Source organism: Rutilus rutilus (assembly GCF_951802725.1).
Source record: "Rutilus rutilus genome assembly, chromosome: 19".
Taxonomy (NCBI): Eukaryota; Metazoa; Chordata; class Actinopteri; order Cypriniformes; family Leuciscidae; genus Rutilus; species Rutilus rutilus.
This window is the reverse complement of record NC_140232.1, coordinates 9,872,962-9,898,190: the sequence shown is the minus strand read 5'-3', so window position 1 is coordinate 9,898,190 and position 25,229 is coordinate 9,872,962. Positions and strand designations below refer to the sequence as shown.

The 25,229-nt window shown below is 40.1% G+C and overlaps 1 protein-coding gene across 1 annotated transcript in view; it reads right to left on the bottom strand.

Annotated features, from left to right (window-relative positions):
• The window catches only part of mtor (mechanistic target of rapamycin kinase), a 222,836-nt gene that overhangs the window by 7,055 nt on the left and 190,552 nt on the right, over positions 1 to 25,229 (bottom strand). The window contains exons 53-55 of the mRNA XM_084388404.1: positions 21,210 to 21,345; positions 2,327 to 2,392; positions 615 to 695 (exon numbers count right to left, since the gene is read on the bottom strand). Coding sequence (XP_084244530.1) covers positions 615 to 695; positions 2,327 to 2,392; positions 21,210 to 21,345 — 283 coding nt within the window. The remainder of the gene's footprint in view (positions 1 to 614; positions 696 to 2,326; positions 2,393 to 21,209; positions 21,346 to 25,229) is intronic.

Here is a 25,229-nt window from a genome sequence, read left to right as displayed (position 1 = left end):
GTAAGCATTTCAATTTACATTAAATAATGATCTGTCAATCAATATTTAATGTTTAATAAGTTCATTAATTAACATTAACAAGCACATTATCTCAAAAAGCTATGTGAATATATACTAACTAATAATCTGTTAAGCATTATATAATGTTTGTTAATGATTTATTCTTGAAAGTTATTATAAAGTGTTACCCAGATTTGAAATACCTGAACTGTTTGCAAACATTCCTATGTTGCCTATGCTGTTAGAAGTGGTGTTTTATATATGGTTTATTTGTGCTACGCTTACCCAACAAACACAAGAATGAGAAAAGTGCAGTTGAGAAAGCATCTGATCATAAGGATGTAGATATGTTTGCACCGGCTCTGCAATTCGGCACTCAGATCAAGTCAAGTCACGTTTATTTCGTTAAAAAAAATAAGTTTTCCGGAAAATAAGTTCTTCAGTTTCCAGAATTAGAAAATAATAAACAGAACAATTCCAGGGTCCTTGCACCATTCAAACCAAAATCACTTTAGATCATAATCATGACTTCTGAGTTTGTAAATTGGAACTAGCAAGGAGGACTAGAAAGCAGCATAACTTTAAGGAGTGAAGTTAAGTACTCAAGGACTTACTGAAGGAGTGAATTGACTCAGGCACTGTAGTTCCTGGCTTTTTGTGGGTTGTTTCTCCCAGGTCAATACCCTCCATGGCTTCTACATGAAACATACCAAAAACATACCACAAAATTAAATCTATTATCATGAACATGCATTAGTTTTGATGGAAATTCTGGATGAGTACATTAGATGCCATTTCATAACGTCACTTAAGTCTTTACTGCTTGGGTGTTTTGGGGAATTAAAGCATTGTACTGTATACGAGAAAGCTCAGGCAGTGTGAACAAAATCATGCAATGCCAGAACAGTTGCCGGAACAACTTCTCAGTACATATCCTGTAATTTCTGTGTGAACAAGACTTTAGCTTGAGGTCATCTGTATGCTACTCTGCTTCTAAATGTTAAAAAAAACTTTTGCTGGTAGCAAAGTAGCAAATCATGGATCACTGCTGTGATGTAAATGAAAGGCTACTGGCTACCTTTCCAACTTCCAATAGAGCGTCACAGTCCCGCCCACAGCCGGTGCCGGAAGTAAGAATTCAATACAATTTCTCCATTGACAGTTGGGGTATAAGCCATAAAAACGTAACCATACATGGTAGACTTAAAACCAGCTACGGCTGTACTAAGCGATTGTATATGCTCATATAACCGCCAAAAGTTCATGGGGCACTAACCTTGTTTTGAGATAAATGCCTTTTATTCGCGATGTCTTGGAGAAGTACTTCATTACCCACAATCCTGAACAATCCCACAACCCCACAGTGATGCATCTGATTGGTGGAGCTCGTGTAACTGTCTGGTTAAACCCCGCGAAAAGTCCGTGTTGGAAACGACATGTGTTGACGACTGAGCGGTGATTGCAGTCAGGTACAAAACACTGCACCATGTTGCTAACGTTATCGTTAACCGCTTTTCACACACGCACACAATATAAAATACACGATAAAATACACGATGATAAATATAAAATTCAATACACAACACCTATATAAAACACTATTATTTACACGATTACTACTGAAATACTGCTTTAAACTGCACAAGAAAAAGTTCGCGTGGCTGTCGTCAGATTTGAAAGTCGCTCAAAAGGCTCTTTCGCGGTTGTGGCTTCAGTCGACTTCAGTGAGGCGCGGTGGTTTATGGGATGAGTAGTTCCTTCGCTCGGAAATGAAAATATGTACACAGTCTTGTACCTTTGACTTTTTTTGTATTTTCTCGTCGTTTTTTCACTCGAAATGATATGTTGTATGCCTATGAGTTCAGCCGTAGCTGGTTATTCTCAGACATGCTCTAAAACTCTTTAGATACAGATTTTTCCAAAACGTCAATGGGCGAAATGAATGGGAAATTTACTTCCGGCACCTAAGCTCTCTTGGGCTGTGGGCGGGACTGTGACACTCTATTTCAGAAGGAAATAAAACGCATGAAAAAAAACTGGGTTTCACTTTATTTTGATGGTCCCTTTAACACATTCTAAGTATTTCGACTATAAGTATTGTTGCACCTACATGTCTACTAAATCTCATTAGAGTGTTAGTAGACTAGTAGGGTAAGGGTTAGAATAAATTGAAATGTAGTTGCAAAGTTACTTATAGTCAACAGAATGTTCAAAAGGGACCATCAAAATAAAGTTTTACCAAAAACTGTGCTTGTCAAGTTATTTCATAGGGGAGTTTAACCTATTATGGTATTGGTAATTAGAAGGGGTTAAAGTCAAGACTCACCAACAGACTGTCCTGCCGTATAGGAGTCAGTTCTGGTCCTGGAGCGCTTGTTTCCTTTAGTGTTTGCTGTAGGAGAGAACAGAAACATCCAGTTACTTAACATTCACAAACATCTGAGGGGTAACACTTTATAATAACGTTCAGTTGTAAGTCATTTATAAGTGGTTAGTTAATGATGAACTAATCATTTACAAAACATTCATAAATGATTAGCAAGTGATATACTAACATTTTATGTATGTTTTGTAGATTCAGTTATAAGTAATTTACAATTGATTAGTTAATGATTAACTAATCATTTACAAAACATGAATATGCGTTTCATAAATGTTTAATAAATTATGTTTTTTTTTGTATGTATGTAGCAATTAGAGGAATTGCAGAAAGTGTTGTAAATGCCTTGTATACACGTACAGATAATTTGTAACGGGTAAGTGTTCAACACAATGATTTGTAAACGCATGAATAAATCATTTACAACACTTTCTGCATCCCCTAATCTAAAATGTAAACTATTCATCACTTGTAAATGTGTTACACATCATTCGTAGATTACCACTTCAAGAATCAATAAGGCATAAGATCAACAAATCTCATCTACGAATGATGTGAAACACATTTACAAGTGATGAATAGTTTACACTCTGAACATGGAGTCTTTAACCACTGTGCACCAGATGTGAGCAAAACAAAACAAAAAAGTAACAATTTATTAAATATTTATGAAACGCATAGTCATGTTTTGTAAATGATTAGTTAATCATTAACTAATCAAATGTAAATGACTTATAACTGAATTGACAAAACATACATAAAATAATGAACATATCGGATGAGGAACCTGCGGATGAGACGTTAAACCGAGGTCCTGACTCTCTGTGGTCATTAAAAATCCCATGGCACTTCTCGTAAAGAGTAGGGGTGTAACCCCGGTGTCCTGGCCACATTCCACCCATTGGCCCTTACCAATCATGGCCTCCTAATAATCCCCTTCCATTGAATTGGCTATATCACTCTCTCTCCTCTCCACCTGTAGCTGGTGTGTGGTGAGCGCACTGGCGCCGTTGTACTGTGGCTGCCGTCGCATCATCCAAGTGGATGCTACACACTGGTGGGGGTTGAGGAGAGATCCCCTGATATGATTGTAAAGCGCTTTGGGTGTACAGTAGTACATATGAAAGCGCTATATAAATGCCTCATTCATTCATATCACTTATTAACCCTCTGAGGTCGACAAACGCGCCCGCGTGTTTTGCTGGATTTTCTTCACATTGTAGCACTATAAACTTAAATTACTCCGTCATTTATGGTCATACAGAAAAGAAATATAAAAAAATAATCTGTGATATTTCTACTTTTGTATGTGTCCACTTACAATCAAATCAAAACATTGTGCTTTTGTAAAATAAAGAAAACAAACAGGGTGTGCTTTCTGCCTCCCCATCGCGGTGAACTTTTTTTTCTTGAGCACGTCTATAAACTGAAACCAAACTCAGCGAATACTTGTCACACATTTATGAGCCATATACCTTTATAAACATTTAAGTGTGTACTTTTAAATGATCGGATTCAAACTGAAAACAAATATTCTATGTTTAAGTAATTTGTATAAAACCAACAAGATGTCCAGCTTCTCAAACGCTTCCTAATTATTTTTTAATTTGACCACGCCTACGAGCGCAAAAGACATTCACATGCAAATCTCCACATGGAACGCGAAGGCGCTCATTACCTCAAAAACAAAGCACCAACAAACTTCACATGTCTCTGCTTTTCGTCGAGTTGGAAAGACGTGCCGTGAGCTTACATTGGCTTTACCTCAGAAGAAGAAGAACGCGATTTGAAGACAAGAAAGATGTTAGGTAAGAAATTCTTAAATATTAGTTTGTTATTGTTGCATAAATTTCACATTGCAGTTGAACTGTTGCTAGATATATGGTGAATATTATAATATTTAGACCCGTGTTTACTGTTACTGTGTTTGTGGATATCTGCTCAAACGTAGATATGTATAATATGGTAACCATAATGTTTCATATTTTGGAGTGAGCTCTGGTTTTGAATGTATCATATTTGGAGCGCGATCGCGTTTGAAACGCACTGTGCATAGCCTACTGCTTACAAGGCACAACAAACCTGGTGTTCATTATATTATATACTGTTGGAAACATTTGTGTGTGTGTGTGTGTGTATTCTGTGAATTTTAAAAAGCAATTTTAACCAGAAAAATCTAAAATTTATTCCCAATACATTTTAGAACTATATTCCCTATTTCTCTTGATAATTGATATCAGTATGTTCATTTTTTTTTTTTTTCAGGGACCAGATGCCACTGACATGAGTCTCTGTACATGAACATGGTAAAGTGAAAATCAAACACCTTGGAAATGAAAGGTATGTACAATGTTTTTAGGAATGGCAGAAAGGTCTCTGTCTTTGGATCATTGTTTTCAATAAGTGCTTTTTTGTCATTTGTTGTGTATATTTGGATTATGTTGTGTTGTAAATAAATCCAATCAAAAAGCCATTCTTTTTTAAATCTCCTCATTTTTTGTGCAAGGTTGCTCAGAATGGCAGGGCCTGTTAGCTCCTAATAGGGCCATTAGGGAGTGTCTTTGTCTTTCTCAGGTGTGAAAAGCTTGCATATTAATGAGATGATCTGCCCCTTCGCATATATGATCTGCCCCTTCGTCTTAGAAATTTTAAATCAATATATTGTCTTCTCTGAATGAGCAAATATTCTAGGCTACGTGATACAATTTTCAAAAGTCTTGTGAAGAAATAATCAGTATGGGTTTCATGACCTTATTTCAGTGACAATTTTTTTTTGTATTTTCACAAACCACGCATAAATGTCATTATCTCAAAACTACAAACTTTTACATACATGCTGCTGATATATTATTGTAGCAGAGTTTGTGCTGAATACAGTGTAATCAGACTTTAGCCATGAAAATGTCACAAGTAACAGAAATAAGCACAAATGTCAGAGCATGTCAGAACACCTCCAGGGCCCAGAAAACAGCTCAGACCCCAGAGGGTTAATCATTTATGAATGCATAGTCATGTTTCGTAAATGATTAGTTAATCATTTACTAATCACTTGTAAATGACTTGTAACGGAATTTACAAAACATACATAAAATGTTAGTATATCACTTGCTAATCATTTATGAATGTTTTGTAAATGATTAGTTCATCATTAACTAACCACTTATACATGACTTACAACTGAACGTTATTAGAAAGTGTTGCTGGAAGATGATCCAGTACGTAACACTATTTTACAGTGCTTGTTATTCATGTTACATGTACTTACTATAGTAATAAAAGTAAATTAGGCATAATAAGCAACTAAGTAAAACAAACACTAACCATATAGACATACATATTGTTAATTATTATTATTCAGCACTTCTTTGTGTTGAATTCTAACCCTAACTTGTAACAATGACACATTAAAATAGTGTATTTATCCATCCATTCTTCAAACACTTGTTTAATTATTGAGAAGCATGGTATCTACTGTGATATAATGAAATAGGTTGTTTGAAAAAAACAAAAAAACAATACAAGCGTATGGGATGCTCAAGGGGTTCAGGATTAATGCAGTCAAGATGGTGGTGTGTGTTTCCGGTAAGAGAAACACGAGAGGGAATCCCAGTTTAACTTATTTATTCAAAGGAGTTTGTATATGTTACTTCACAAATGTGTGGTCTATAATAAACAGAATAGAAACAAAGAAAACAGTTGTAAGTATATCAGTAAATGATACAAACATTCAGTTAAGTAATATGTAAATTAACATACATGGGTTAACTGCGTGCTGATTATATTAATAAAATAATAAAGTAAACAATGACACGCAGATTGCACGATCTGTATGCTCAATATTACAGCAGCAAACATACTATGTCATCAAATTCAACATTTTCAAACAATATTGAACAAAGTGGGTGATCTGTAACTAGGAAGTGAATATAATATCTTATAATATAATTACAATCATTTTCGAGCTCAAAGTCTGATATGAAAATGTTTGGTTTCACTTTGTGACGCAGTTTAAAATGCGTTAATTTTACAAGCAAATCTCGACATTCAGAACAATAAGATCAATAACAAAGACGAAATATATACGAAAACTCACCCGTAATCATTTAAGCACAGAGAAAAACATCGTTGAATAACAGACCAGCTGGCCTGATTTGTAACTCAGCTGCCGATTTTGCATGTCCACACCTGACTGAGCGATGTATAATACAAAATGAAAGGAAAGGAAAGGGCTTTAGACCAGGAAGTCACTGCTGTTCCAAAAACCCATTCAGTAGACTTGGATAACACTGGGAAAGCATGCCCTATCGAAGGAAGGAGGGATGCTACGGAACCCACTACCAGCCCAAAGGGGGAAGACACGGGTTCGAATTTTAGGGAGCCGTACCGTGGAAACACACATATGGATCCCCGTAGGGATACAACATAATATATTATGTACCCAGCCAAGCACAAGTTCCACTAGCTTATAAGTGGTAAGCCTAGCATTGGACGCTCCACCACGTCCAATGTCGAAGGGGTTGAGGAGGAACTCACAGGTTTCTAATAAGAATTCAACTGGAGCAAGAATGGCGCAAGTATTCGTTTCAAGGAGGGGATTGGCGCAGTAAGCCGACATATCGAGCGTGCATACTGTGTTAACCTGTTAAGCTGCAACCCCATTTTTGAAAAATCCCCAGAAATGACATACCCAAACTGAAACAGATACAGTTCATGAACCCTTTGCATTAAAAGCACAAGTATGATCTCATTTGAAAGCTGACACCTGGCAGTTTATTGTAAATGTAGAATTAATTATTGTCATAATGACAAAAATTGTTATAAATAGCTTCAAAGTTTTGTAAAATTATTAGAAATTAATTTTTATGAAACATCCTCATGAAAATAAAATTGAAGTTGGCACTGGAGCAATCTAGAAATGCACTACAGCTAAAGCCATATGTCTAAACATTCTATGTTTAAAATCTGAAGATAATAAGTCCAAAACTCTGTATTTGGTTAAATGTTTTTCAAGACCATGTCAAATGACTTTATTTTGATTTGACGCTAAAATGCTACTGATGTTTATTGTCATCTTCTAACCATCTATCCAGTATATTGTCTCTATTGTTTTGTGGTGCAGACGATCCCCATTCAGTCTCAGTCTCCCCCTGCACACATTCACACCTCTCCAGCCTGGTTATGGCTCGAAATATGCATTTCTTTTGTCTGCATTATAGCTACTAACGACTGGCTATTCACAGGCTATTCATAGGGTTTCAGTCCCTAATTTCTTTTCTCAAAGTTTACCACACATTTTAAACTGTATCAAATGCATTTCTTGAATAAAGACACATTTCAGGTAGCATTCAAAAAATAATAAAAGTATAACTTCTAGGTAGCAGGTGCACCTAGGGCTAGCTAGCATGTTAGCTTAGCACACCATCAATACACGACAATTTATGAGATTAAAACCATGTTTGTGCTCTAAACTTACTTTTTAACGCACTTTGAGTATTTTAAATAATCTTCTGTGATCTAATTTGGCTTCAGATAAAAAAATCAGACAGAAAATATACTATTGGATAGTGTTCTGCACAATGATAGTCTATATAGATTAGCATTACATTATAAATATAATCTATTATTATGAAAATACCTGGCATGGCTTGAAAAACACAGGTAACTCAAATATCAGTGCAATCATGTTTATTGTCTTCAAAACATCTGTATCTGCATGTTACAGCGCGATCTCTTGTTAGCTTTGTGTGTATCAGTGACGTCCTGGAATGTCACATGGTCATGGCTCTTCTTCATGTTCCATATATGGACTATTATTGTGCATGTAGCGCCCTCAGGCTATTGGTATGAATTAAAAAACACAGTATCGGAATACCAAATGCTCATAAAGATTACATCGACGCATTTGGGTATAAATTCAATAAATATTATTCCTGTCTATAGAAATATGATGTAAATCTATGAGAATCTATCAATATTTCTCCAAATCTGCACAGTTTTGAGCTAAAGCCCTGAGGGACGTTGTTTTGTGTATCGCTGTCATGACGACAGCACTGAGTTTTTTATGAATGAAAGCGGCTGACGCGCATAATTCATATTAAAGGTATCGACTCATTTTTTCATTTCATAACTCCTGACACAAATTAAGACATAACTGTCACTATGAGTTTCTCAGAATACAATAGTGGTCAAATACTGAAACTTGAGTATTATATCTTTTTAATTATGTATAGTTTGTCAAGGTATAACATTAAATCTGATAGTAATTTTGAATTAAATAAATAAATAACGCTTCAGTGCGCGGGCGCACTGGCAACGGTTAACAGGTTAACTGGCCTCTATGCGAAGAGAGCACACGGTAAGCAATTGGCTCGACACGTGGGCTATAGAATTTAGTGAACGTGTTAAGTGTTGCCCAGCCCACAGCTCTACATACATCTTTCAGCAAGGCACCCTGTGTCAACACCCAGGAAGCAGCTACACTTCTTGTGGAGTGAGCTCGTAGTCCCGGAGGGCAAGGTGCATCTTGGGATTCATACACCAAGATGATGGCACCCACCTACCAGTGGGCCAACCTCTGCTTAGAACAGACGGGACAGAGAAAAGCCAGGGCTGGGTCTGCCTCCTCCAGGGGCAGCGCTTGCAGGTTCACCACCTGGTCCCGAAAAGGAGTGGTTGGAACCTTGGGCACATATCCAGGTCGGGGTCTCAGGATAACGTGAGAGTTAACCGGCCCAAGATCCAGGCACGATTCGTCGACCGAAAATGCATGCAGGTCCCCTAACAGGTTCCACCTCAAATTGTAAGCCTGCCTCATAGAGGGGGCTCTCGCAGAAGTGATGATGTCTATACGACTGATTGTGGTAGATCACCTTGAACCTCCACGTCCCGTCCAGGGACCAGACATGAAGTTTCCAGAAGTCTGGGTGCGGGTGCCATATGGTGCCCCGTCCCTGAGAGAGAAGGTCCTCCCTCAGAGGAATGGGCCAGGGAGGGGCTGACGAGAGGAGTACAAGTGCCCTTGGTCAGGGAATAAAACAACTGGCAATGGGATGAATCCGGAGAGGCAAACAGATCTATCTGTTCGGCTCTGAAGTGGTCCCAGATCAGCTGAACCACCTGGGGATGAAGTTTCCACTCTCCGGGGGCCACATGCTCTCGTGAGAGCTCGTCGGCAGCACGATTGAGCAGGCCGGGGATTTGAGTGGCACTAAGCGTCCTCAGATGCTTCTGACTCCATAAAAGGAGGTGGCGGGCGAGTTGTGACATGCAACGGGAGCGTAGACCACCTTGATGGTTTATGTACGCAAAACAGTTGCAGTGTTGTCCGTACGGACCAGTACATGCTTGCCGAGCAGCCGCATTTTGAGGCGTCTCAAAGCAAGCTCTACTGCCAACAACTCGAGGCAATTGATATGCCAATTCAGACGGGGGTCTGTCCAGAACTCATTTCCTACTGCATGCCCGTTGTACGTGGCGCCCCAGCCAGTGTTGGAGGCATCTGTGAAGACCACAGCGTGCCTGGACACTTGTTCTAGGGGCACTCCAGCCCGGAGAAATGAAGGGTCTGACCACGGGCTGAAGGGCAGCAGGTTCGAGTGATTGTCATCCGTAACGTGTTGCTCTGCCAAGCCCACCTTGGGACTCGGCCATGAAGCCAGTGCTGAAGTGGTCTCATATGAAGTAAGCCGAGCGGCGTTACTGTGGCTGCGATATGCCCCAGGAGCCTCTGAAAGAATTTCAGTGAGACCACCGTCCTGCTCTTGAACGCATTCAGGCAGTTCAGCACCGACTGGACACGTCCTCTTTGAGGCGTGCCGTCTGTTTGACCGGGACAGAGACAGCCCGAAGGGTAGGACCGTGTACTGATATGCTCGACCCTCGAGCGCGAAACGCAGGAATGGCCTGTGTCGTGGCAGGATGGAGATATGAAAGTACGCGTCCTTCAGGTCGATCGCTGCGAACCAATCTCCAGGACGAATGCATTCGAAAATGCATTTCTGCGTTAGCATCTTGAACGAAATCTTATAAAGGGCCGATTCAAGACACACAGGTCCAAGATTGGTCTTAACCCCCCACCTTTCTTGGGTACAATGAAGTAGGGGCTGTAGAAGCCGTACTTCATTTCGGCTAGTGGAACTGGCTCTATTACATCCTTCGCCAGTAGGAGTGCAATTTCCGCACGCATGACAGGGGCTCTTTCGCTCGACACCGAAGTGAAACGAATGCCTCTGAACACGGGTGGACGCCGGCCGAACTGAATCGTGTAGCCGAGTCTGATGGTGTGGAGAATCCAGCTGGACGGATTGGAATGCACTTTCCAGGCTTCCAAAAACCGCTTCAGGGGAACCAGAGGCACTACAGACGTACCCGGGGTGGGGCAGCGAAATGGAGAGCAGGGACCGGGCTTGGAGGGCCCGGGGGCGGTCCAGAGCGGGGTCTGAGTGTGCAATGCAGCACTGACCTGTTTCCACTGATCAGCATTGGGTACGGGAGAAGGCGTACTCGGGTCCTCGGACCGTATCCGTTTGCCGATTGGCGACGAGGCTTCGCACACCATCCAGAAACGAACGGGCGGAATGACATCTTGAAAAAGACGCAAACGCACCCGTGTTGCTCTTTCAGGAATTAAACACTCTCACCAGTGCCGGAGCACACAGGGGAATAATCGCAGCAACACTGACAGGGATAGCCTGTACCAGTGAAGCACTCAGTCTCTTCGCCCTCAACCGGCCGTCAGACAAACACAAATAAATATTACGTATGAGGCAGACATATAAATTTATATGTGATAAAAGCTACTTATGCTAACCACTGTCATAACACATACACATGAGATTGTTTGAAGAACTTAGACAAAGCATATAGGGTGAATTCAGTTTGATTGGGACACTTTTTTGCCATTGAGAAGACAGGGAAAAAGTGTCTCAATCAACCTGAATTCACCCCATTATGATAATTGTGTATTTATTTGGTTTCATGTTTTCTGCCTCTTCCCTGTGCCTTTGTTGATTCCAGACTTCTGCATCCGTAAATGTCATATTACGCTCTGGTTAAGTCATATAACTCATAACTCCTGTTTTCTGTCAATGAGCTCCATCTGTTGGTCTGATCCCTCAGATTGCATAATTTCATGAAAAATTTATAGAAATGGTCATTCTCAGAAATCCCATCTCTCCCGGAAGCTCAGTGAGTCTCTTGATAATGGCTCCTTGATGAGCGTGCAGGAGAGGTTTCCACCTGGTTTTAAGATGTGCTGTGTGTGATCCCATCACAAGTGCTCAGCTAAGATGCATTGGCCATTTTCACCTGGTGTTATCATGTGTTTCAAATGCGTCGCCTGTGACCAACTGCATTCAGATTTTCTATTATTTTGTCACACTACAAGGTAACACTTATAATAAGGATCATTAGTTAACATGAACTAAGAATGAACAATACTTCTACAGGATTTATTAATCTTAGTTAATATGAATTTCAACATTTACTAATACATTATTAAAATCAAAAGTTGTATTTGTTAACATTAGTTAATGCACTGTGAACTAACATGAACAAACAATGAACAGCTGAATTTGTATTAACTAACATTAACAAAGATTCATAAATACTGTAACAAATGTATTGATCATTGTTAGTTAATACATTAACAAATGTTAACTAATGAACCTTATTGTTAAGTATTACCCACTACACTATCATTTTGGCACATAAATACTATTGAACGAACAAACTTGTGTTAGGCAGCCTATGCGACTTTTTAATATAATATAATAATTAACAGGAGATATAATATATAATATAATTAACAGGATAATATATAAACAGGAGTCTTAGGTCTTTGGTCATGTTCATTTTACGATCAAGCTAGTTTTCAGTGAGCTAGCTTCCCCATGCACATCCAGGATGTGAATTTCAAAGGGGGATGTTGCTAAAGTTTAAATTGGTTGAATTATCCATTATATATCTAGATTCAAACATCCACACAATCTTACTCGTAAATGGCAGCAATTTGGCTGTGCCCATTTATCCTTTGACAAGTACGATCACAGCAAACATTCAGATCTATGTTGGCATGCCGCTGAGCCAGAGAGAGCAGTTTTGTCATGTACAGATATGAAACAGCCTCACAAACAGTATTTTTAATCATTCAGGATCATTTCTTCAGTACTGGGGGAAAAAAAAGTGTAGAATACTGATGTCTAAGGTTGCGATCAAAATAGACTAAATCAACTTTTGAAAGTAACTTGATGCTTCAAATAAAGATTGTATCAAATACATCGTTGCACCAGTAGGTGGTGACAAGTGCCTGTTGAAATGTGCAAAAATTTATTTGTCACTGAATCATTCAAGAGATTTGTTTACAATCACTGATTCAATCCAGTAATGAAACAAGTGACGTCTTTATGAGCGATTCATTGAATCATTAATTGATTCATCAAATTGATAAAAAATAAATAAAAATTATAATTCATTCATTAAAAAAAAAAAAAGAAAAAAAAACTGCAGCAACTAACATTTGGACAGCATCATAACTTCATGTGATGAAACAGGTTGTGAGGAGGAGGGGGATCAACTCATGGCTACTCTTTAAATTTAAAAAATAAATAAATAATTCAGTAGTTGAAATTATTTCAAAGAATTATTTTATTACGATAGAACTACATGTTTAGGCACAAAACAAATATTTTATGTAGCTTCTGAAGGGCAGAACTACATGAAAATATAATTTTTGACCGACCATCCTGTTTACTCTTACTCTTTTCTTAGTTAGTTCCTCAATTGTACTAAAGTACTATCACTGTTGGAAACGGTTCAAATATGCAGACGATGCTAGAAGACCAAAGAATGTGCAAGACCTGGATGACTTTTTTCTGAAGAACAGTGGGCAGTTTAACTGCTCAGGACAAATAACAGTAGTTAATGAACAACTACCACAAAACAAAGTAGTAGATCATCCAGATAACAACATAACATTTGATTTACCATAATGCTCATCAGAACGTGTAAATCTAATAGAAAGTATGACTAGAGAAATATGAAGTAAATGTGTAAACATATCAATATTTCTCTAGATTTTGGACACTTTTGGACTAAAAGCCCTAATGAACGCTGTTCAGTGAAGCTATGTGAACATAAATAAACCGCAGCGGAAGTGACTGAATATGAATGCGTGCTGTTATTCTATTCAAAATATACAAAATTACCAATTTGATTATTTTGCACTCCTGACATAAATTAAGAAATTAATGTTACTGCAACTAAGTTTTATCATAAACAGCAGGGTCAACTCATGTCAGCTCAACCAGAGGTCAGAGTTTTTTTCTGGTGAAAGAAATACATAAATGAAGAAGGAAGCCAAATATTAAATGTCATGAACATATATTTACTAAGTAATTCACTATTTTGTAGAGGGAGGTCAAAATTACAAATTTCACCTGAGATTTGGACCCAAATTACAGAGGATAAAAATGGCTTTAGAAAGATGGCAGCATCATTATTTTATTTTTAAATGGAGATTGGTAGGTCTAATAATTAAATATTTTTACTTTAGCAATCTTTGCTGCATTATATACCAATGGTGACAGTTAAAAAAATGGGAAAAGAACTTCTTGTGTTTTTTTGCCTGTAACTCAAGTAGTATTAAATATATCTTAATATCCTTTTAGATTCTGGTTCTTAAAGGGGTACTTCACCTCTGGGAAGATGAATGTGTATTTAAAATAGGTCATTTAAGTAGAAGAAATGTGAAGAAATTTTTGAATTTGGAGCTTTCTAGACTGAGAAAAGCCAGAAAAAGTATTTTTGGCTTATGTGGATGAAAGACAACAACTCCCAGAATGCACTACAGTCGCCATTCATCATGTTTACTGTGGCGAGCAGGACGAGTCTGACGGCCGCGGGAGAACAGCGCGACTCTCACGGAGGAGCGGGAATTTTTCTTAGCAATGGTAAAACGCACATAAACCGATCACTTGTTTAGCGTTCATGTGAACACTACATTCAAATTCACCAATCAGAATGAATTCAGTTAGATTGAAAGGTGTGCATGTAAACAATGAATGGCGACCGCAGAAAGCAAAAGCTGAATCCCGGACATTTTGAACGATCTCGCCCGCCGGACAAGTCCGGGAAAAGGAGGATGGTTACTTACTCAGCTTTCTCCTACTATTCAGCTTTCTCCACAGAACAAGAGCCTGCTAGCTTAGCTTCCAAAGAAAGACGGCTGACACTGTGTACATTCTGACTGAGTGAGATCCCACCCTGTATGGGCGGGCTGAAAACATGCGGAACAACGCCATCTACTGGCTGTAGTCTTTAGCCTCTGTCCAGAAAATCCTCCGATGACGCAAAATTACGATTTTTGCGTCATTGGAGGATTTTTTTCAGACAAAAAATACATAAATCTCTTGTCTCAGGGGGATATGAGGGTGTGGTAATTCGAAAATACTACAGGTTTTCTACTAATACAAAGCTTAATGCTAAATCCTGAAGTAACCCTTTAAGAAACTTTTCTTTTGGTATCTTAATTTTAAAGTCCCTATATGGTTCAATCCCAGAGATACTGAGATCTTAATGCATTTCCAAGAGTAAATTGTTCAATTGTACACATTTTTAGTGGTCGGAAACCAAATGTGGGTCACTTTGCATACAGTTGAACATTTTTTCTTTTAAAGAGTGAAGACAAAAATTGTAATGTTATTTTTAGTATTCATTTTTATAGTAATTTCATAATGTATTTTGTGAAGTCAGTATGTTGTACATGTGCACTGAGCAGAGATGTTCCACTGATGATGATACAGCAAATGTGTACAGTTGGCATATTCTTTACAAGGAAAGGAATGTTTTGACTGATGCAAATGTACCACAAATGTATACACCGAGGGATAGTTTCTTAATATGGAAAGTGGATTGTGCCATGTGTAAGCATGAGGTATATGTTCCATTTTAAACATAAGCAACATGTTTTTGCTACTTTTACAAGGAAGTTGTAAGTCCATCAGTGGCGTATATAAGCTCAATCCTTAAGACTAAAAAAATTACTGTTTAATGGTATTTTTAGGGCCCAAGTCCAAAGGGTGAAGGCCCTATTGTTTCCGGAAGGATTATTTTTAGGGCCCAAGCCCAAAGGGCGAAGGCCCTATTGTTTCCGGAAGGATTATTATTAGGGCCCAAGCCCAAAGGGCAAACCGTTTTTTATATCTCGAACGGTTTGGCCGTGGCGAGGAAACGAATTTATGGCGAATAATGGGACACAGGAAGTGTGTTATAACTTCTGCATACATTAACTGATCTTGATGAAACTTCAGCAGTGTGTTCGTTGTAAGAGGCCGATCACATGGATGTGACTATTGTGAGTCAAAGTTATAGCGCCACCAACTGGCAGCAGGAAGTGTGTCACTTTCTAAATGCTTTTGACAAAAGTGTGGGGGGGGGGGTAATTTTATGTACAGTCACAAAAATCGGTATGTATATTGGTCTCATCGAGCCGGACAACTTTCTAATTTACATTCAATAGCTCCGACCAACAGGAAGTCAGATATTTTGGTTTGAATGTGGATTTTCTCCCTCTCTCTCTCTGCCTCTGCGTCTCTGTGTGTGTGTGTGTGTGTGGGGTGGGGGGTGGGGGGTTGTCTTTTGAGTTTAATTCTTGTTTTTCAAGGTTTCAGGGGCTTTTGGGGCCCTTAACGTGCTCGAAAACTCTTGAAACTTTGCACATAGGTCAGAAACCACGGCCATGAGGGCCGGGCTGAAGCTGGTACCCGGGCGTGGCAGGGGGGCTCAACAGCGCCCCCCTTGAACGGGGTCTGAAAACTTGGTCCATAGATCAAACATGCTTGCATGAATTAATATGAAACTCAGTACACATATAGATCTCATCGGGCCGAACAACTTTCCCCCAGTCAAGTTTTACGGCAGGCCAACAGGAAGTCGGCTATTATGGGTTGTTTGGAAAACGCTTGCTGTGGAATGTGAAATACTCCTCCTAGAAAATTAATCCGATCCCTACCAATCTCGGTGTACATGAAGTCAAGACATTGAGGATGCTAAATTGCGCACGGATTTTTGATATTTCGAACGGTTTGACCGTGGCGAGGAAACGAATTTATGGCGAGAAAAGAGAAACACGAAGTGATAAAACTTCTGCATACGTTAACTGATCTTGATGAAACTTCAGCAGTGTGTTCGTGGTAAGAGGCCGATCAGATGGATGTAACTATTGTGAGTCAAAGTTATAGCGCCACCAACTGGCAGCAGGAAGTGTGTCACTTTCAAAATGCTTTTGTCAAAAGTGGGGGGGTTAGTTTTACCAACAGTTACAAAAATCAGTACGTATATTGGTCTCATCGGGCCGGACAACTTTCTAATTTACAGTCATTAGCTCCGAGCAACAGGAAGTCAGATATTTTGGTTTGAATGTGGATTTATTTGCAAAATCAGCCTCTGCATTTTTACCCACTCCTCTTAAATGGTTTATTTTATTCCCACCAAACTTTTTCAACATGATGAAAATACATTAAAGATGCTAAATTGTGAACGGATACTAAATATCTCAAACGGTTTTGCTATGGCGAGGGATTAAAGTAATGTCAAAAAAGGAAACACTAAAAGCCTCATATCTTCTAAAAATGTAATTGTACGCCATTTATTTCTATATAAAAATATACAAATATAACAACTAAACCCCTTTTTAAATAAAAAAATAAGAATTATGTTTAAGTTTAAAATTAGCCAGAATGTTTTTTTAGTCCAAAAAACAAATGAATCATGTCATTTATAGTGCTATACTGCCCTCTTGTGTTCAAAACCAGGTAGGCCTATAGTATTTTTATATAAATATATTAGGGAGGTGACTGTGGGAATATTTTCCCACCGGTTAATCGAGGTGTGACAGCGCTGAGGGCTTTTAAATCGCTAACTTAAAAGCGAAAGTAAAATACGGATGTCCGCACAGACATTGATAATGGCGCAGAGCGAGTGTTTTCAATGAATTCCTATGGAAGTAGGAATGAACTAAAAAACGTTGACTCTGTTCTGCTCGTTCCTCGCCGTGGACGCGCACCGTTATAAATGCCCGTGCAGCCGTGAGCATTTTAGTTTAATTTTAACATGTGAAACACAATGTTGTGTTTTATTGCGACTGTACACAAATATAACTTAACACTTTGCAGTTTGAATGTCGTCCTGTATGAACAAAATGATGAAGTATGTTTTTATGTGTCCACTGTTCAATCGTGCCCACGCCACACACACACACGCGCACACACACACACACGCGCGCACACACACACACGCGCGCACACACACGCGCGCGCACACACACACACACGCGCGCGCGCACACACACACACACACACACACACACACACACACACACACACACACACACACACACTCCAGCATTGCAATCTTGACATCGCAGCCTGTTCATTATAGCCATAATAAAATATAATAATAAAATAGTCAACCTAACATATAAAAATTACACTGCTCTGTTTAAATAGTCAGTAGTACAATTCGTACATCCACAGTAAGCACCGCTCCATTGTGATGTTTCCAAGCACATTTTTGCGCGTGTGAAGAGGATCATTTTTTCTGTCGATATTGGAACACGAGTGAAGTACAAAGCCTATAATAAAGAATAGTTTAGCATCCAAATACATTGCAAATGTTGAAACATTTTGATTCTAATGAGAGGGTTATGTGAGCCCAAGACTGCTTACTTTCGTTTTTATTTTTACATTAAATTTAAAGGATTTGTTGTGGAATATTTTGAGTGTATCATAAAATCAGAATAAGGTAAGTCAAGTAATATTTTCTGTCTTTTATATTTATATATATATATATACAGTGAGGAAAATAAGTATTTGAACACCCTGCTATTTTGCAAGTTCTCCCACTTGGAAATCATGGAGGGGTCTGAAATTGTCATCGTAGGTGCATGTCCACTGTGAGAGACATAATCTAAAAAAAAAATCCAGAAATCACAATATATGATTTTTTTACTATTTATTTGTATGATACAGCTGCAAATAAGTATTTGAACACCCGTCTATCAGCTAGAATTCTGACCCTCAAAGACCTGTTAGTCTGCCTTTAAAATGTCCACCTCCACTCCATTTATTATCCTAAATCAGATGCACCTGTTTGAGGTCGTTAGCTGCATAAAGACACCTGTCCACCCCATACAATCAGTAAGAATCCAACTACTAACATGGCCAAGACCAAAGAGCTGTCCAAAGACACTAGAGACAAAATTATACACCTCCACAAGGCTGGAAAGGGCTACGGGGAAATTGCCAAGCAGCTTGGTGAAAAAATGTCCACTTTTGGAGCAATCATTAGAAAATGGAAGAAGCTAAACATGACTGTCAATCTCCCTCGGACTGGGGCTCCATGCAAGATCTCACCTCGTGGGGTCTCAATGATCCTAAGAAAGGTGAGAAATCAGCCCAGAACTACACGGGAGGAGCTGGTCAATGACCTGAAAAGAGCTGGGACCACCGTTTCCAAGGTTACTGTTGGTAATACACTAAGACGTCATGGTTTGAAATCATGCATGGCACGGAAGGTTCCCCTGCTTAAATCAGCACATGTCAAGGCCCGTCTTAAGTTTGCCAATGACCATTTGGATGATCCAGAGGAGTCATGGGAGAAATACATGTGGTCAGATGAGACCAAAATAGAACTTTTTGGTCATAATTCCACTAAACGTGTTTGGAGGAAGAAGAATGAGTACCATCCCAAGAACACCATCCCTACTGTGAAGCATGGGGGTGGTAGCATCATGCTTTGGGGGTGTTTTTCTGCACATGGGACAGGGCGACTGCACTGTATTAAGGAGAGGATGACCGGGGCCATGTATTGCGAGATTTTGGGGAACCACCTCCTTCCCTCAGTTAGAGCATTGAAGATGGGTCGAGGCTGGGTCTTCCAACATGACAATGACCCGAAGCACACAGCCAGGATAACCAAGGAGTGGCTCTGTAAGAAGCATATCAAGGTTCTGGCGTGGCCTAGCCAGTCTCCAGACCTAAACCCAATAAAGAATCTTTGGAGGGAGCTCAAACTTCGTGTTTCTCAGCGACAGCCCAGAAACCTGACTGATCTAGAGAAGATCTGTGTGGAGGAGTGGGACAAAATCCCTCCTGCAGTGTGTGCAAACCTGGTGAAAAACTACAGGAAACGTTTGACCTCTGTAATTGCAAACAAAGGCTACTGTACCAAATATTAACATTGATTTTCTCAGGTGGTCAAATACTTATTTGCAGCTGTATCATACAAATAAATAGTTAAAAAATCATACATTGTGATTTCTGGATTTTTTTTTCCGATTATGTCTCTCACAGTGGACATGCACCTACGACGACAATTTCAGACCCCTCCATGATTTCTAAGTGGGAGAACTTGCAAAATAGCAGGGTGTTCAAATACTTATTTTCCTCAATGTATATATTGTGGCATCATGAGAGGACGTGTTCTAGAGGGCAGATATATTGCCCTCAGATGGCTGGAGCAAGATGGCCGTCTGTTAAGAACTACAAAACCCAGGCTACCTGAGAGTACAGCTGCAGCTAACGAGACCAGCTGGAGGCTCTAATCTGGGTGTGAGAAACTGTTCAGTGTGTGTGTGGCTGGGAAAAGCACATGCACCTCTGTGAGACAAAGAGGACTAAGTTACTTTTGAGCTGAAGAGATTTAAGTTGTAAACCTTTTGTTTAATTATTAAAGACACCTACATACTGAAGAAACTGTTGAAGTCGTGTTTACTGGTAACTTGCACAAACCAAAGATCCTGAACCTCTCATGCTGTCACAATATATATAAATATAGCAGCGATGAAGGGCCCAAGCCAGCGGCACCGCCACCCTGGTGCCTTTAGGTAGCTAAAGGCACCGGGGTTGCGGTGCCACCGGCTTGGGCCCGTAATCGCTGCTCGCAGCTACATTTTAGTATTGTTTTTCTTTATTCGTTTCCTTAATAATTTCATAATGGTTTTTTTTGTGAAGTCACTGCTCCATCTCATCTGATTCTTCCCTCAACTACTAAAAACTGCTCAGTCACATTATCCGCCGTCATAGTCTCATCTGTTATGATGATGACCTTTACATTTACATATCTGCTTATTCTACAGGAATGCAGAATTCTACAGTTTTCTACATTCTACAGTAAACAATTGCTCGGGGAGCACCGAAACTGGATGGAATACCCTTCTGCTCTACAGTTCGAAGAACCTAAGACACATTTGGCAGAAGTCGCTATGCTCCCAAATGAGCTGAGAGAGGCATCAGGAGTTTTACGGCTGAAGCCTGAGGATGAAGGCTTTGACCACTTAAGATGACATTGGTCCATTAAGATGATACTGGTTGCCTGACAGTGCACAGATCAGAGAATATCTAGATCCTAAGTCAGAGTGTGAGAATCCTTCTGTGCCTTCGACTCAATATGATGAGGGACCAAACATACACCATGGGGGGCACAACCCAACCTGTTGTAACCACAGCTTTGTAATCGCCTGGACTAAGGCAAAACTCCAATGCTCCAAAGGGGAAATTTTGCAGACCACAAGCAATAATTTTGCTGTTCAAAATGCACAGTTTGACTGTTGTCGTCCGAAACGTAGAACACAGAGGATGAAATAATGTTCAGTTTGGCTCAATTTGAAACCTTGAAAAATGCTGTTTAAAAACGTTTTAGATGGAGTATAGCAAGTCACACAGCAGGTCAGCTTCCCTAAAGTATATGAGCAGAGATGTTTACGACTCAACAGTAGGATTGTGTGGCTCTGGTATGTTTAAGTCTTTTGAATAAGGAAAAGTTGTGTTCTTACTATCCATAAGCCTCCAGTTGAGTAATGGGTCATAGACAAAGGCCTCCAGCACAGCCATGACACTGTCCCTGTGTTCACGCAGTACCTCCATCACCGTGTGACATGTAATACGGTAGTTACCATCCAGTCCAGTCACCTAAGAAGAAACATGATCTGTTATTCAGCCAGAGAGATAGGGAATGTCAATCATGCAAAATGGACAATGCAGGGGTTATTTTAAGTGGATATCTGAGGCTTAGCATAGACATCTGTGGATGTTTCTAAGGCCATGGGCCCTATCATACACCTGGTGCAATGCAGCGTCTGGCGCGACGCAAGTGTCTTTTGCTACTTTCAGCCCGACGCAGTTATCATTTTCACGTCCTGCGCCACGTTGTTTAAATAGCAAATGTAGGCAACTGATTTTTTTTTTGTTATTTAAAGAGCGCATTAGTAATGTGCACCTATAGGCAGATCCACAACGTGTATACACTCTGCTTATTACACACACAGGGACGCGCAGCAGCACACAAAATAGCTAAATACTAAAAATAACCTTTGATCTTTGAATATTTAGTTCTCAAAGTTTCTGGTACATCTTCAAAATATTTTGTTACACCTACACCTCTTACTCACACTGATTTTGCCCCCCCCACAGCACCGAGACAGCACTTCTTAGGGTTGTCAATTATCTACTTATGGCCACTGACTCCGGCTCCACCAGTATTCTAATTCTTCTAAACATTTCCTCTGCATTCAACACAATCTCTTACAGTATTCTCATCTCACAACTCTCTGCTTTTGGTATTTTCTGCCCTATCCTGGTTCACCTCCTACCTGTCTGGTCGCCAGCATTACATCTCTATCCGCCAGGCTAAGTCCACTACTGCCTCTGTCCCACATGGTGTTCCCCAGGGTTCTGTTCTTGGGCCTTTACTCTTCATCATCTACATGCTCCCATTAGGCAACATCATCCATCATCATGGCTTTAAATTCCATTGCTACGCAGATGACACCCAACTATACATCCGTCCTCAACGCAATGCTCCTTTCCCCACAAATTCTATATCAGCTTGTATTGATGATATAAATGCTTGGATGACCAGTAATTTTCTCAAACTCAACACTGATAAAACAGATCTACTTCTTATTGGTTCAACTCAAATTACATCCCGTTTCTGTGCTGACAATGTTAATATTGCTGGAGTTTTGGTTCAACCTTCCACCACTGTCAAAAACCTTGGTATAATCTTTGATTCCTCTTTCCTTCCTTCCACACTTCTCAGCGCTCACTAAGTCTGCCTTCTTTCACCTTCGTAATATCACGCACTTATGACCATTTCTGAGTATCAGCGATGCTGAGACCCTAGTTCATGCTTTCATCACTTCACGGCTTGACTACTGCAATTCTGTTTTCTATGGCTTACCCAATTCATCAATAAATAAGATCCAATATATTCAGAACTCCGCAGCTAGGGTCCTCACATACACAAAAAATCTTCCCACAATACTCTGATTTTACACAGACTTTACTGTGTCTATCCATTCACTTTCATATTCAATACAAGATACTCCTTATCACATTCAAAGCACTTCATGTTCTTGCCCCCAACTTTATTTCTGATCTCATCCATACCTATTCCCCAGTTCGCACACTTAGATCTTCCGATACCGGTCTGTTGATGATCCATTGGCACAAAGAAGGGCTTTTTGTACTGCTGCCCCAACTCTTTGGAATTCTATTCCCCAACACATCCCCGACCTTTCATCATTACATGATTTCAAAACCCACCTTAAAACATATCTTTTTGCTACTTGTTTCCCTGACTCTATGATCTGATTTTGATGTATCTGTACCTCTATCTAGGGCTGCACGATATGAGGAAAAGCTGCGATGTGCGATAACATTGTTTAATATTGCGATGACGATATGACTTGCGATAAATATTCAAATGTGAATGTTAGCTATACTGTTCCCATGTCTTAGTGCTTTAATAGGTTCTTTGCATGATAGGTCAAACGTTTACCTGCCTGGTTCAGATTACACGATTTTAGCTCGATTTGGCACGATACGTTTGACGTAGGGTGTTGTGGGGATTCGTAAATGACAACGGGCGTTGGGACGCAAGATTCGATCGCATCATCTCGTATAGTGTGTCATAGTGGGCGACAACCTACGTCGCGTCTGCGATGCTTCACGACATCACGCCAGAAATTTACGGTCCTCCACGACGGGTTCCGTCAAGAGTGAGTGAGTATGTGAGCGAGAGTGTGTGCGCGTGCGAGTGTGTGTGTGTGTGCGAGTGAGTGAGTGAGTGAGCGAGGGACTCAGTGTGTGTGTGTGTGTGTGTGTGTGCGAGTGCCCTTGTTTATATTACACTGTGGGGACCAAATGTCCCCATAAGAATAGTAAAACCTGAGATCACCTACATTGTGGGGACCAGCCAGCGGTCCCCACTTTTCAAAAGGCTTATAAATCACACAGGATGAGTTGTTTTGAGAAAGTAAAAATGCAGAATGTTTCCTGTGATGGGTAGGTTTAGGGGTAGGGTTAGTGTAAGGGGATAGAATATACAGTTTGTACGGTATAAAAACCATTACGTCTATGGAGAGTCCCCACAAAGATAGTGAACCAGACATGTGTGTGTGTGCGAGTGTGCGCAAGTGAGTGAGTGAGCGAGGGACTCAGTGTGTGTGTGTGCGCGAGTGAGTGAGCGCAAGTGAGTGAGTGAGCGAGCGAGGGACTCAGTGTGTGTGTGTGTGTGTGTGTGTGTGTGTGTGTGTGTGCGCACAAGTGAGCGTGTGTGTGTGTGCGTGCGAGTGAATGTGTGCGTGTAACGGCACGCGATGACTGGTCGGAAAGCAATGTGTAGTCTGACATGTTTCTTGTCCACAACAGGACAAGATTTTAGGAGTCAAAATCGTGTAATCTGACACCGTGACTATCGTAACAGACACAAAAATCTTGTAATCTGAACCAGGCATTATTCATTGTGTCGGTTGCGATGTGTTCATCGCGTGAGTTCATATCGCGATGACGATGAAAATTCGATGTATCGTTCAGCCCTACCTCTATCTATTATGTTATTCATCTCAGTTTATTTGTATCGTTTCTATGTCATGTTTATTTGTACTTTATTGTAAAGTGATCTTGAGTTTTCTGAAAGGTGCTATATAAAATAAACGTATTATTATTATAAATAAAAGGATTACAATGTAAAAGATTAATATTGTGTACATAAAGATATGGTGGAATCCGGCTTGTCCCGTAGGTGGTCTGCTTGTGCGCTTTAACCTCGCGCACGAGCTGATCCGTTTCCTCTCTGCAGAAGCGTTTAGTCTTTTCGCTTGCAAATTCCGGCATGTAAAAAGCAAGCCTTTACGTAGCGTAAGCGCAACTGGCTTTTAAAGGGAATGGGAGATGGGACTCTGATTGGTTTATTGCACATTACGTCCAAAACACACCCATTACTCATTAAAAGAATAGGGACAACTCTTTTAGACCAAGCGCTGGGCACGCCAACCATTTTTCCCATCGTTAAACTAGAAAAAATGGATTCGGACATGCCCTAAGTGCGCTTATGCCGTGCGATTTAGACTATGCGCTTAGATCATTAAAAAAGGGCCCCATCTTTTGATGAAATACTAGAATATGTGTGTTTTATGTAGGGATGGCGAAAACTAAACATTTTCTTGACCGACCACCGAGCCTCATTAGCCGGTTGAAACCGGTTAACCGATTAGTTTAAAATATGCTACGCTATTTGAAATAACAGCCATTTCGAGCCGCGTCTGCAATTTCGCAACTCTGTCGCATCTCTCTGCCGCTCTGCCTCCCGCTCTCACACACAAGCCCCCGCGCCGCCCTTCCACTCACGTCACTTTTTTAAAAAATCCCCAACAGCGCAGAAAAGGACAGCCCCGAAGAGACGCCGCTTTAGTTTGAGGCACTAGCGGCGCCAGGATTTTGATTGTAGGTGGGCCTCCAGAAAACTGAAGGCCAGTTAAAATAAGCCAAAAAAAAAAAACGGTTCCCCTTCA